Source organism: Mastacembelus armatus, chromosome 1, assembly GCF_900324485.2.
Source record: "Mastacembelus armatus chromosome 1, fMasArm1.2, whole genome shotgun sequence".
NCBI lineage: Eukaryota > Metazoa > Chordata > Actinopteri > Synbranchiformes > Mastacembelidae > Mastacembelus > Mastacembelus armatus.
The window spans coordinates 13,440,844-13,455,604 of record NC_046633.1 but is presented as its reverse complement, the minus strand read 5'-3'; the positions used below and the strand labels follow the sequence as shown (position 1 = coordinate 13,455,604).

The 14,761-nt window shown below is 40.4% G+C and overlaps 1 protein-coding gene and 1 long non-coding RNA gene across 2 annotated transcripts; both read right to left on the bottom strand.

Annotated features, from left to right (window-relative positions):
- Window positions 1-562: 562 nt before the first annotated feature.
- Window positions 563-3,263, bottom strand: LOC113128096 (ladderlectin-like). The gene is made up of 5 exons (XM_033325164.1): window positions 3,245-3,263; window positions 2,844-2,935; window positions 2,094-2,219; window positions 1,668-1,767; window positions 563-667 (listed from the first exon to the last, which is right to left on the bottom strand). Exons 1-5 carry the CDS (start codon window positions 3,261-3,263, stop codon window positions 582-584), a joined length of 423 nt encoding a protein of 140 aa, XP_033181055.1. The 3' UTR covers window positions 563-581.
- Window positions 3,264-3,458: 195 nt separating this feature from the next.
- On the bottom strand, window positions 3,459-4,764 carry LOC117152687 (uncharacterized). The gene is made up of 3 exons (XR_004463144.1): window positions 4,659-4,764; window positions 3,668-3,767; window positions 3,459-3,488 (listed from the first exon to the last, which is right to left on the bottom strand). It is a non-coding gene; the product is annotated as an uncharacterized LOC117152687 (long non-coding RNA).
- Window positions 4,765-14,761: the final 9,997 nt, after the last annotated feature.

Genomic DNA, 14,761 nt, shown 5'->3' with positions numbered 1-14,761 from the left:
CCTCAGTTTAGGAAGAACCAGCTGAAAAACTCTTTTGTCCATCATTGTATTTGGCTGCTCAATCAGCACCAGGTTGGGGCTTAATGAGATCAAACTCCAGAGAATTGGGTTTTGCCATGGTATGTTATTGTATATGTGATGTAAATGTAATTTTTGATAGTGTTTTATGTTTTTATGATGTACTTTTGACGGAGTGCCCCTGGGACACAAAAAACTTTTAGTATTGACTGAAAATAAAGGTTTATTGTATGGTATTGTAAATAAAGCTGGGTATTAACTTTAAAAAAAAAAAAATTACACAATGTTGTCTCATCTTGATTGCAAAGTACAACTTTATGCAAACGCTTTAAATACTGATGCTGCTGATTGCATGGCAAAAATAACTCCCTTGTGATTTTGAGTGCAATTTCATGGAGGTAGGGTGTGGATACTACAGTTACGTTTTTTTCTTTTTTGTATAGAAAAACCAACCCAAAATAAAACACAGACTCTGGAATGATAAACGGCCCTTTACTTTGCTTGGAAAAATTGCATAAGACTCATTTTGAGAAGAAAAATTGTGCCTGACTTGAAATATTCCATTACTCTGTCTGTCCTGTGTGGGAAAGTGCAGCCTTCACACAGAATGAAGGGAAGTACTGATTACAGTTGTAATTGATCCAACCATCTGTGAAGACAGAAAGACAGAATGAATTGGATATAATGCCAATATTTAACATGTTGTCATGTCCTATACAGAAAACTATGTGTAGACACATCATGGGTGGATGGCAGATAATCGACAGATAGACAATGGACAGATGGATAATAGATACAATGTCTATAAAAAATTAATCTTTACCCTTTTATGATTTTTATAAATAAATCATGTTCAGTATAATTTGTTTTTGACAAAAACAATTACAGAAAACTCTTTAATCTCAAAGTGAAAACAGGTTTCTACAAAGTAATACAAAATAAAGGAAAATATGTAATGTGAAATAAGTAATTGCATAAATATTCACCCCCTTCACGTTAGTATTTAGTAGATGCAACTTTGGCTACAATAACAGTCTGGACACTGCAATTTTACTCCATCCTTCTTTGCAAAATTGCTCAAGCTCTGTCACGTTGCGTGGGGATTGGGCGTGAACAGCCCTTTTCAAGTCCAGCCACAAATTCTCTATTGGATAGAGGTCTGGGCTTTGACTCAGCCACTTCAGAACATTCCCCTTGTTGTCTTTAAACCATTTCTATGTAGCTTTTCCTGTAGGCTTTAGGTCATAGTGTTGCTGGAAATTAAATCTTGCACTCAGGTGATCCCAGTTTCACTTTTTGAGAGACTACTAGCACCAATTAGCTGAACCTTTGTCAAATTAGGTCATTCATTTTAAAGGGAGTGAATATTATATATCACTTAACATATTTCACATATTTTTATTAATTGACATTACTTTGTAGAAACCAGTTTTCATTTTGACATTAATGAGGTATTTTATAATTTATTTATTGACCATGATTGATTTTAAAAATTAATACAAGGGTAAAACTTCTAAAGGGGTGAATACTTTTTATAGGTACTGTACATAGATAGATAGATAGATAGATAGATAGATAGAGAGATAGAGAGATAGAGAGATAGACCGATAGATATGCGGATGGATGGATACTGCATGTGTGTATTTTACCTGAGCTGAATACTGAAAGACATGGGTTGGTGTTGTATGGAGAAGGCTCGGCAAAAAATCCCTGATAAAACCAGGAACCATCAAGCCACATCCACTCGCCCTAAAGTGAGACAGTCATAAATGATCATTTCATGGAACTCCTTAATGGATGCATTCTATGGCTGAATGTTGTGGTGACACAACATTATTTAAAGCCACTGTGTGTAAAATTGATATTTTGCTAACATACAGGTTTGTTAGTAGATAAATGACTTCTAGTGAGCCCTGTTCTGCTGTCAGGTTGACAAGCAACACAGATTTGGGCAGAGACTTATCATGTGTATTAGCAAGCTTTATAGGTGCTGCTGTTTTGCATGAAAGAAAGGTTAACTGTTTCTTTTGTTTGCAGTCTTTATGTTAAGCTAGACTTTTGTTTTATCAATTCACCTCAAGGTAGAAACCTCCCAGCCAAGTCGCAGAAATGCCATTAACAGGGACTTGCTGAAAGAGGAAGGTATACTCCTGGGGGCTGTGGATGGAGACCAGGCTGGCCTCGAGACCAGCACAGTTAGCCTGAAGGAGACAAAGACCAGGGAGGATGAAAGATGGAATGGAGCAGCAGACCGAAGTGAGCACAGTGTATCAGTAAAGAGGGACAGAGATTTACAGAGAAACATAAGGTTGAATGATTAGAGGAGAAGGAAAGGAAACGATTGTGGGAGGGAAAAGTGAGTTACAGAGGGGGTAATAATTTGGTGTGGATAAAAGCCAAGAATCTACTGTACTGGACTTAAAGACCCTCATTTCCAATAACTGAACATACTGAAACATTCTCAACTTTTACTATAAGCTGATACAGCAAATATGTTTGTAAAGACTTGCTTATTTATATGTCAAACAGACAGAGAGTAATGTTAGCTAGAGATTTCCTTAAGCTGTGTTTCTTGTCAATCAAGTCTTGTGTGAGATCAACAATAAAATGAAGCTAACTCAGTCAGGACCACAGAGCGAAATTCACAAAAAAAAAAGTCAAACTGTTTTTCTTGTTAATGTGAGTATTACAATAGCAAATGATGTCCAAAACAGAAAACTGACCTGTTTAAAAGTTAGGTTGATTGAGAACTGAATGTTATTTATGACCAATCTTGATATGAAACACTTTCTAATGACTTATAATGAGTTATATTGGGTATTTACATCAGCTTCAGGCCAGGTGAGTGCTTCAGTGTTGTAGTAGTAACAGCGGCCCTGGAACCTTGTCCAGCCTTCAGGACACACAATCTCTTGTGCTATGAACACCACAATGAGAGAGAAGAAAGAAAAACCTCAGACATGGCATACAATTTATAACAGTCCTGTGAGTCCTTGGACAGTTCACCTACAATAGCTTTTTTTTTTTACTGCTGGCAATTACTTCTAGGTGGACTTGTTATACAGCAGTCACAATTTTTGGAAAGAATGATCCTTCCTTAGAGCCAGAAACCAGAGTATCATGTTGCAAGGTTGTAAAGCCTATCCTAATGTCTTCACAAATCTTAATTTGATTTTTTTACAGACTTATTTTTATATTGACTATTCTGTCAGATAAATATCAGAACCTTTAGAGGCTCCAATCATAAAAGTGTAACAGCGACCCTTGTGTCATGTGTTGGTAAAGTAGGATAAGTGTATCCTTAATTAAAATTAGTTTGTGAAAAAGGTTCATTCTGAATGTCTTCAGTTTCCTGTTCCCTATGAAGAATGTTTTGTGTCATGCAAAGAAAAAAATGGACTTACAGACTTTGGAGTTCTTCACACAGATAGAGGGATAGAGAAAATTGCATTGGGAATTGCTCCATGAGTCTGTGGAAAGAGATGATCAGAAAAAGGCCCTGAGTATAATTTAGCAGAGTGTTATGTAATTCACCAAATACTCTTTCTGCCTGCTGCAGACCATCAGGCAATTTACTACTATAGTCTCTAAAGCCCATTAATTTAATGTTTTATTAGGGTCCCTGGAGCCTTGTGTGTGTGCTTCTTACTATAAGAATTGAGCAATAGGCAGGGATTGCTGCTGTCTGGGGACTCACTGCTCCAGCTGTTGTTGTAGAACCAGGAACCATCAATCCATAACCACTGATCCTGGAGAAGAAGCACAAAATCATCAGCAGTGCTTTGCTGTATAGTAAAGATTAAAGATTATGAACATGAATAAAAAAACAAGATATAATTATAGTTAATTTACTCAAGAAGGATATTTATTAAGTGAACACTCCATTGGCAGGTGCAACACTAGCTGCCAAAGGTTCAACTGAACAAACAGTTGTTGTTGTATACTACCACTACTTCCTGGTGCTTGGCTTGTCCTCAGTGGACATGTTTGTTTTTGGATTAAATAAATACCCAAAACCCCATGGAGTCTGCTAAGCTTAGCAAGAAAGGCTAACCAATGAAATTATGTTTAATTACAGAGGGTTAAAATTAATTATTAATTAAAAATATATTAAAATATATTTTGGTTATCACAGGACGGACACATTGAGTCACTCACACTCATATTCACATATATGAGCAATTAAACTAAGCCCAAACTGCATGTATTTGGAATGTGAGAGGAAGCTAGAGTACCCGGAGAAAACCCATGCAACCACAGTTAGAACATGCAAACTCCACACGGAAAGGTCCTGGTTGGCCATGGGCTCAAACCCAGAACCTTTTTGCTGTGAGGCAACAGTGATACCCTTTGCTCCACTGTGCCCTGGGATCAAACTGTCAGATCATTTAAAAATATATGCATTGAAGTTTCTATCTTATATTGCTCTGTAGTTAGTGTATTTATTTATTAGTGTCTGACTTTCCCTGCCATCATTAGGCATCGGGTGTCTGGAAAACACAAAATTCAGTTGTCCTTAACCCTTAGGAGTCTACCATCATGCTGGCATGATGAAATCACATGTGACTCCTAACGGTTAATGCCTTCATTTCTTTGCAATGCTGCAGAACTTTTCCATAATGTTCTGGTTTGTACTTTACCTCTAGGTAGAAACCACCCAGCCAAGCATTTTGAGCTGTATAACTGTTAGTGAGCTGATGGAGAAAACCATACTGTTGAACACTGTGGACGGAGACCAACATGGACTGAAGCAAGACACAGTTTGTCTAGTGAAGAAGAACAGGACAGAGGGACAAAAAGAGACACATTAAGGCACAGAGTCACAGTCCTGCTGGTCTATGACTCATGTAGACAGACCCATACTCATGTAGAAAGATGTGAGGTTCAAACAGATGATTATCCACTGAAAACATTAGAAAAAAGGTTTTCTTCAGCCTGCATTATGTGTAACATTATGCACAACAAACCACATCACTAAATGGATGAGGCTCCATTCTAATATTCAAATGAATGCAGACACAACCCACTACTAAATTATTAGTGAGATTTTAACTTCAACAGATGAACCTGGTGTTTTTTTCATAAATTGTGTTTGGTGCTTCCGTGTATACCTGAGCCTGGGGCCAGGTCATGGCCTCATTCACAAAGTAGTAGCAACGCCCCTGGAACACCTGCCATCCGTCAGGGCACATCTGGCTTGATGATGCAGGTGTTGAGGTTGTAGTTGTCATTGTATGTTGTATTGGTGTTGAGGTTGTAGTTGTCATTGTATGTTGTATTGGTGTTGAGGTTGTAGTTGTCATTGTATGTTGTATTGGTGTAGTCATACAACAAGTAACACTTGTTGTAGTGTGTGTAGTTGGAGTAGTGGTGGCTGTATAAGTACTATCTAAGACTGTGGCATTCTCCACACTCTCCACTGTGTAAGACACAGAAGGAAGCACTGTGAAAACAAGAGTTAAAGCATTAAGAAGTGTTGTACTATAAAAAGACAAGACTTTGTGTTGTTTTGTGGGGCACCTGTGCCTCAGGTGCTAGAGCAGAACATCCATAAACCATAGGGGTGGTGGCTCGACCCCTCGGTTCACTAGTCCGTATGTCGAAGTGTCCTTGGGCAAGACACTGAACACCAAGAGTGTGAGTGATTGTGTGTATGACTTGTTTAACGGACAAAATAATGTAGAAGTGCTTTGAGTGAACTTAAGTGTAGAAAAGTGCTATGCTTTCATTTAACTCCTACGTGCTTACATGTTACATTGCTTTCACATTTAAATAACTGCCCAAATGCTTTGCAGGGGCAATGTTCAGTGCAGGTGTTGCTGTAGATGTTGGCACACCTGCAGAGTGGATGATAATCCTCTGGGTTCATTACAACTCTTTGTAGTAATGTAGTAATACAAACAACATCTTTCACATTATAATATATCATTTCATCTATTGCTAATTATAATAATGACTATTGATTAGTGGAGCTTACTGAAAGGTAACTGGAGATATATATCTCTGCAGGAAAGAACAGATGTTCATTCAAACCTTCTTGATTTTGCATTAAAATGCAGTTTCTATAGAGACAAAACTGTTTCAAATAGAGCAATCCCAAGGCAGTCAATATGGTAGGGTAATGTGAGCGACATACCTGTTGCAGTCCTGACAGAGACGAGAACAGCAAGAAGAACACAAAGGACAGGAGAAGATTTCATTGTGATATTGTGATGACTGACACCTTCCGAAAATATTCATCAACTAGCTCTTAAAATTCACTTCAGCCTTTCTTGTTGCTCTGATAGAGTGAATGCAGCAAAACGGATCTACTTGGATCTGGTGTATGACAGATGGTTCGCCAAAGAGAAACTTCAACCTGCTCTAGGCTTTATAGTCCCAGATCAAATGTTAACACATTTCAATCTAATGTGTACTAAACATGCATTTGATAAACTAATCAGCAAGTCCACATTCAGATCTCAATTTATCAGTGTTTGTTCAGGCATTTTCCCGAAAGTGTTGCACAAAGTGTATGTACTTTTCCCAGGAAATTTGACATTCTGAGACATGACTCAAATCTCGTCTCGAATACTATGACCTATGAGTTAGCTTCAGCACATATAGTTTGAAAATGAGCACCAATAGCAGTAAAAATGACCTGAAGTAGTACATGCTGACTTCAGTTGCTGGAGCTGCTAATCAGTGAGTGAAGGTCACATCTGAAATCGCAATGTTCTTGAAGGTGGACCCGATGGGATTAATTGTATTTGCTGTAGATACACTAGTAATATGTGAATAAAAAACTTGTTTATATAATAAATGTGATTTCAAATGTGAAATAATTTGATTTTGATAATGTAAAATCTGAATGAAAATGTCCGAAATTTTAACTTGATAACATTGATATCCACCTTTGACTATAAATGGTCTCTGATATAAATTTAAAACAACACCAGTAAAAGATACTACTCTCCCCTAGTGCTATAGCTCCAGTTAAAAGACATAGAGTGACTAAAAGAGTGACAGTTATACTGTCCAATCAGAGAAATCTAATCAATCTTGATTTTATGTTTTTAACAGAAACATGGTTAGATAGCAGGACAGGAAATGCAGTTCTTATTGAATCCACCCCACCTAATTTTACATTTCTATCAGAAACACGGGAAAACAAAAAAGGGTCGGGGCATCTGTGCCTTTTTAGGGATAATATGGTTACCCACAGGCTGTCATTTGGGGAGTTCTTATTATTTGACTATGTATCTTTTAAAATGGAGCAAAAATGATGTCCCTCTTGTCTCTATATAATCATTTACAAACTTCCCCAATGCTGCCAAAATTTTATTGATTTTACTGAGATCTGTACAGTTCCCTTATGTGGATAAGGCCTGTGACAGATACCCCAAAGAACTTTCTGCCGTCCTTGAAACCTATGGTCTTAGACAACATGTTAGTGAGCCAACCCATACTCATACCCATAGAGGTCATAGTCTGGACCTTGTTATTACCAAGAGTGTTAACGTTTCTAATGTCACTGTTACTGATGTTGCTTTGTCTGATCATTTTTGTGTCTTTTTTGATTTGTCCATAATTCCCAAAGATGCAGCTGGACCTACATTTGTTCAGAAAAGACACATATATGATAACACCAGGACACTGTTCATGGAGATGATTAGGTTTGAAAATACCACTTTTTCTCATGTTAAACATTTGTTGAACTCATACTTCAAGTGTTCTAAATGTCATGGATGTGAAAATGGCTGAAAATGGATGAGAAAAGGGAGTGCCGGAAGGCCGAACGAAAATGGTGTAAATTAAAGCTCCAGGTTCATTATGACATTTATAAGCAGATGTTGTGTGTGTTCAATGAAACACTATTTAGAAAGAGAGAAATGTATTTTTCTGAAATCCTCAACAACAGCAGTAACAACTCACGTGTCCTGTTTGCTACAATGAATAGATTAACAAACCCTCCGTCTCCATTGCCATTGGAACTAATTTCAACATCTAAATGTAATGAATTTGCATTATTTTTTAATGACAAGATTCAGGGTATTAAACATGCAATAAATTGCACAAGGCAGATACCAACTCTGCAGCCATCCAGGAGAAACTTGTTAGAACTGACACATTTTACACCTGTAAATGACAAAACAGTTCAAGAGACCGTCTGAGTTCATCCACCTGTTGCCTTGATGTTTTACCCACCAGATTTCTGAAATCAGTACTAAGTAGTTTGTTGCAATAACTCACTCAATTAGTTAATAACTCATTTCGGTCTGGTGCATTTCCAAGGGCCACTTTTTCACACACAGCCATGTAGTTTTGGATGTTGTTTTCCTTTAATAATAAAAACCTTCATTTAAAAACTGCATGATGTGTTTACTTGTGTTATCTTTGACTAATATTTAACTTTGTTTGATGATCTGAAACAAAGTCTGACAAACATGCAAAAAAATAAGAAATCAGGAAGGGGGCCAACACTTTTTTGACACCACTGTATGTATCATTTCAAACCGGTCTCACATCATGTTAAATTTACTAAATTGAACATATAGGTTCATACACGCAGACATGATTTATCCACTTTTTTCGTAACAGCAAGTACGACTTTTAAACTCATTTATTTAAATTGAAATTGTCTTTTGTGCCTCCTTGTTATGTGTAGTGGGGTTGAGGTGGTGGGAGGATCGTCACAGGACCTAAATGCAGGACACAGTCTTTATTACAGGACATCCAGGCACAGGTACGGCTGAGAGCTCTCTCAGCAACAAACTCGTGGAAACAAAAAACACACTAGACTCTGTCACTGTGTAGAAACAAAAAATAAACTAGACTCCACCACAAAAAACATTCAAGACTGCCACTCGGCATAACTTGTGCCATCCTTCACCAACATGGGACTAACCTAATCAATCCAAACGAGGAACAAATGAAATCAGGAGGTAAATCAGGAGGTAAGGAGAATAAAAGACTAATAGAAGACAGGTGAAATTAATCAAGTGGAACACAAAGCTACCTAGTAACTCAACTAGGCTAGACAGGAAAACCGAACCAAAATAAAAAGAGTTCATCCCTCCCCCCTCCCCGATCATATTTTGATCAACCTACAGTCTGGCCAAACAACAGAAGTATAAATACATAGAATTTGTAAACAGAGCAATTAGATCTAAGAAACTGTAAGAAACTGTGGTTGAGTAATAAAAAACCATATGAGTGGACTCAATAACAATGCAACTAGCAGAAAACAGTATGCCAAGATTTTCTTTGCATGTTGGTTGGTGTCTCAGACAGGTGCTCAGACAGGGAGGAAACCACTGTCTTTCCTAAAGTTGGAGATTCCTTGATGTCCATCGTGGGTTGCTCAAGGCAACTCATATGTGTTTTCTCTGGAACGTGTATGTGCTGATAAGTTAATCACCGGTGCAGCTAAGGTGGTGCTTGGCACACACCCTGAGCTGTGTTGGTCAGCACATTCTCACATTGTGTGTGTGTGTGTGTGTGTGTGTGTTTTAATCTTGCTGGGGCCACACCTGGGATGTGGCAGCCGGCCTCGTCAATCATCACCTGGTGGATTACCTCACCTTCCCAGCTCACCCTGGGAACACTACTCCCCGGCTAACCAGCCGTAGTGAAGACTGATCTCTCTTTTTGAGACGCATTTTGTTCTAGTTTTTCCTTAATTTCTTAAGATTTAAATAAAGAACTGTGTCTAGCATTTGGGTCCTACTCCTTCTCCTTCTCTCTCACACCCATACGTAACTAGAGAATCATCACACCATCATGGACAATATCTACTGTTTTTCTAAATAATTCAAACACTGCAGTGATTTCGTCAGTAGCTTCCTGTTTTAATGGATATTGTCAGCAAAGCCTGTAATTTAATTTTAAGGTGATCACCACTAGGTTTGCTCCTTAATATCATTGTTACTATTTGGCTAATATAACATTTATCTTATGCCCTCATAGTCCTAGGGACTTCCTGTAGAGCAGGTATGGCTATCTGTACCGGTATCGAAAAAAACCCCTAGCGATTAATGAGTAGAAATCCCTCTTTTTCACATGGTCCGTCAAGCCGAATGCCCCACTTACCACGTGAAATGTCACAGAAAAGAGATAGAAGGATACGTCAGCAGCAGCATCCCACGCCAGCTCCCATACCGCCAGCATTCAAGCAGCATCACTTGCCAGCTCCTATGCAGCCAGCATTCCAGCAGCATCCGGTACCAGCCTACACTCAGCAGGCACTTCAGCAGCATGCAGTGCTAGCGCCTATGACGCCAGACATAGCACAACTAGCCACCCAACCGCCATGGCCTGTGGCGCCCAACACACAAGCCATGACTACAGCACACGTCATGCAAACGTGCCAGAGTGATGCAGCCAGTCTACACCCTATCCAGCCAGTTCCTGTACCAGCACTCCCAAAGCTTTCAACTGAGAGTGAAAGAGAATTCACTGACCTCAAGAAGGCTTTAGGCCATCTTCTGAACCCTCACCCCGAGTTGTCAGAGCATGCTCTCTCCATCTCTCTCTGTTCTCTCTCTCTCTGTACCTTCTGTGGGTGTCTCTGGTCCTGGAGCTGTATATTGCCGATGTGCAGTTACTGGCCCCACCAACCTGCAGTGTCTATTTGTTGTTTATTGTTGCTGTTCTTTTCTCTCTATTCCAACACTCACCCCAACCGGTCGAGGCAGATGGCCACCCAAACTGAGCCCGGTTCTGCTGGAGGTTTTTTCCGTTAAAGGGAGTTTTTCCTCTCCACTGTTGACAAGTGTTTGCTAATAAGGCATTTGTTTGTTTTTTTGGGGGTTTTTTTGTAAAGTTCCTTGAGATGATTGTATTGTGTTTTGGCACTATACAAATAAAACTCAACTGATTACAAATTCAGAGTACTGATGGAACATTTGCTACTAGATGAAGCCCACCTGATGCCCTCACCATCACCAGCCATATAGTGAAGCCATGAAAGCCTTACAGTTTCAATGTGGCCAACCACACCAACTGGCCCAGAGTGAGATCGCAGCTATCTTAAAGATGCCTGACATAAAGGCGAGTGATACCAAGGCATTTCAGAGTTTTGCCCTTAGCATCAATCTTCTGGTTGGTATGCTGACAGTACTAGAGTGCCCATACGGCGTAGAGCTGACCTGCACAGGTCATGTGGATCGGCTACTTAGTAAACTTTATGCGTCTGTGAGGAGAGGTGACAGAGATAAAGAAGACAGAGAACGCACCGTCTGCTTTCTTTAATTTACAAAAGCACAGCATTTTGTTATGTTATTCGAATGATGTATTGCTCTTACCTGTACGATCAAAACTGACAGAGTAATTTAAGTTCTTTTTTTCGTTATCAGGAGAAGATGCCACAAAGCTCGACAGCACGTTCGTCGGTCCCAGAGGGTTAAGCCAGCGTAAACAAAACACCTGCCTACCACTAGACCAAAGCAACAGTCTACAGCAGTTTATCATGGTGCTGAGCAGCTGAGAACACAGGAGGACCAGCCCAATAGCAGTAACACCACTGCAGCAACAAAATGCAATGGTAAACCCAAATTCTAAAACCCAAACAAACCTCTGTATATTCTGCTGCACTATCTGAGCACTATCTGTGCCCTAAGATCCAGGAATGCAAACCCAAGCAGATCATTAGATGGATAAAGGATGGAACACACTGCTGGAAATGTGGAAGCACTAATCATAAGTTTAAGGACTGAACACACAACCTGTGAGGAATGTGATAAGGTGCACCTCAGGGTCCTTCACAATATTACCTCACAAGGCCATACTATTTTCCTCATGACACCAGCACAAGAGCAAGTTTACCCCACTAATCCCAGCCCAATGGGGCATGTGTACTTGAAGATAATGCCGGTTCTGCAGCGGAACAGGAAGAGGACCCTTAAGACCAATGGCATCCTTAACGACGGTGCTGAACGAACAATCCGGCTATATGCTGCTACACAACACCTCAATCTCAAAGGGAAGACAGAATCACTAAACCTCAGGACAATCCGCCACAATGTGGCCTGCATAACTAGCTCTGTAGCAAACTTCCAAGTGTCTGTGATAGCCAAGTCCAAATGAGCGCTACAGCATCAAGGGTGCATTCACAGCTACTCGCTTAGCCTTGGCTGAGTAGTAATACCCAGTAAAGCACTTACAGAGACACTATCACCACCTGAGGGCGTTTCTTTACAACCCTTCAAACGCATCCAGACACTTATCATCATTAGTGCCAACCACACTCAACTAATAATAGGCAAAGAGCCAGTGAGAGCTGGAACAAAGGGTGGAACAGTGGCAGTGCACACCCAGCTCATATGGACACCGCAGGGACCAGATTGGCTGGTGCAGAACCAAGTGTCAAGACAGCAGTGTTTCCTGACTACCCTCAGACCCGTGCCGGACGACATTTCCACCACATCGAACAATTATGGCAGGTAGACATATAGGGGTTGGACAATGAAACTGAAACACTGGCCAATTTAGTGTTGGAGGTTTCATGGCTAAATTTGACCAGCCTGGTGGCCAATCTTCATTCCACCAATACGAGCAGAGTGTGAAGGTTTAATTAGCAGAGTAATTGCACAGTTTTGCTTAAAATATTGCAATGCACACAACATTATGGGTGACATATCAGAGTTCAAAAGAGGACAAATTGTTGGTGCGCGTCTCGCTGGCGCATCTGTGACCAAGACAGCAAGTCTCTGTGATATATCAAGAGCCACGGTATCCAGGGTAATGTCAGCATACCACCAAGAAGGATGAACCTCATCCAACAGGAGTAACTGTGGACACAAGAGGAAGCTGTCTGAAAGGGATGTCCGGGTGCTAACTCGGATTGTATCCAAAAAACATAAAACCATAGCTGCCCAACTCACTGCAGAATTAAATGTGCACCTCAACTCTCCTGTTTCCACCAAAACTGTTTGTCGGGAGGTCCACAGGATCAATATCCATGGCCGGGCTGCTATAGCCAAACTTTTGGTCACCTGTGGTCTAAAACCAGGCGTTTCAGTTTCATTGTCCAACCCCTGTAGTACCATATAGGAGTGGGAAGCTAGTAACTCACTCCCGACAAGATAACAAAGCTATGTCTATCATAGGACAGCAATCATGAGAATGATGGTGTCACTCTGCGCTATACCACTCCTCTTCTCCACACATAACACATACACAGACTTAAGGCTTCTAAAGAAGTCATGATGCCGAATCTCAGGAGTACCGAGACACGACTGTCTAAGAATCCTGAGCAGGCCAAGGTATACATTGATAAGATACAGAAGTTTGTGTATGCCAGATATATCATCAAAATCAGCCAAGAGGCCGCAGAACAATCAGATGAGTCATGGTTCATACCCCACCACCTTGTACACTATAATGGCAAGAACCGACTTGTGTTCAACTGTTCATTCAAACACCAGGGCCTCTCATTCAATGACCAGCTTCTTCCTGGGCCAACTCTCGGTTCTACTTTGGTGGGTATCCTCCTCTGGTAGCCCATGTTGTGCTATCTCCGCCGTACAAAAGCATGTTCGTGACCACCACCAGAGCAATGAGGAGGTGCTAGCAGCGATGGAGCAAAGCTTTTATGTAGACAATTATCTGCATAGCCTAACAACCTAGTATTCGGCCAAGCTGGGCTGAGTGGGCGAGCAACCATGCTTCCGTCCTTGCACATCTACCTGCAGGTGCATGCACAGAGAGTGCCAAGTTATGGTTCATAAAGGACCGCACTGATCCCCCAGAACCAACCCTGTGGTGGCACTGCTCAACCAATACACTAGGTTACAAGGACCAGCCTCTGGAAAGTCATCTACCCATTATGAGGTACATCTACCAAGTCACAACCCACTGGGTTTCCTCCTCCCATACACCACCCATGCAGAGGTGTTGGTTCAGAAGCTGTGGGCAAAGAAAAGGGACTGGGATAATCCTAACCTCATTGCAGACTTTCTTGAAGCTTGGAAAGAGAAGTCTAATCAACATCATCTTGCCCAGATGCTATGCCACACCAATGGTCAACACAGAGGCCAGAGTGTATAACCTCCATGTCTTCTGTGATCCTGGAGACAGTGAATGCAGGAACATCAAGCACAAGCTTGGCTTGTCATAAGGCAAAGACAATCTCACAATGAGTGACTGGCAGCAGGTGGTTTGAATGCAGCATGATGTTGATAGGAAACAGGTGTGAGTGCTGGGTTCAGTTCAGAGGAAGGGGCAGGACATGCAGTGAAAGAGGTGCAATACCTAAAAAACAGAGGGGACACATATGAGAAGTGGATAGGCAAAATAATAGAATTTCACTGCACAATCTAAAAATGTAGTAGTAAGGAAATCAAAAGTAGGATAAAATTTCCTCACCACTGGATGATATAATGTTTTTGGACATGAGGACATTACAGTTCTTGGGCTGAGTGATAAACAGGGAGTTTGATTTTTGTATTTTTTTTTCTCTAAGCTCTGCTGGCAGTTTCTACTTACTTTTTGGAATGGCCTGTGGATATGATGAGGCAAAGTTAGTACATAGGACATTCAGCAGGTGGGGCAGGAATTCCACTTTAAAATTTGATGAAACCTGCATAAATAAAATTCTCAGTACAGCAATTTGACAATCCATTTTAATTCTTGACACATTCATCAATTAGCAGAAGATATACATGAGAAAAAAAGAACGATTCTGCAATGGCGGCAAAAACAAACTGTGCATCTTGTCTGTCTGAATTAAATTAACTGAATATACACTTCCATTAACTTCAGA

What these genes read in the sequence shown, in the direction of transcription:
- LOC113128096 (XM_033325164.1), bottom strand. An exon ending in TGGGAGGTTTCTACCTTGAG is followed by an intron (nt 1,768 to 2,093) that starts GTGAATTGATAA and finishes GTCTCACTTTAG; the next exon opens with GGCGAGTGGATGTGGCTTGA. An exon ending in TCTTTCAGTATTCAGCTCAG is followed by an intron (nt 668 to 1,667) that starts GTAAAATACACA and finishes CTGTCTTCACAG; the next exon opens with ATGGTTGGATCAATTACAAC.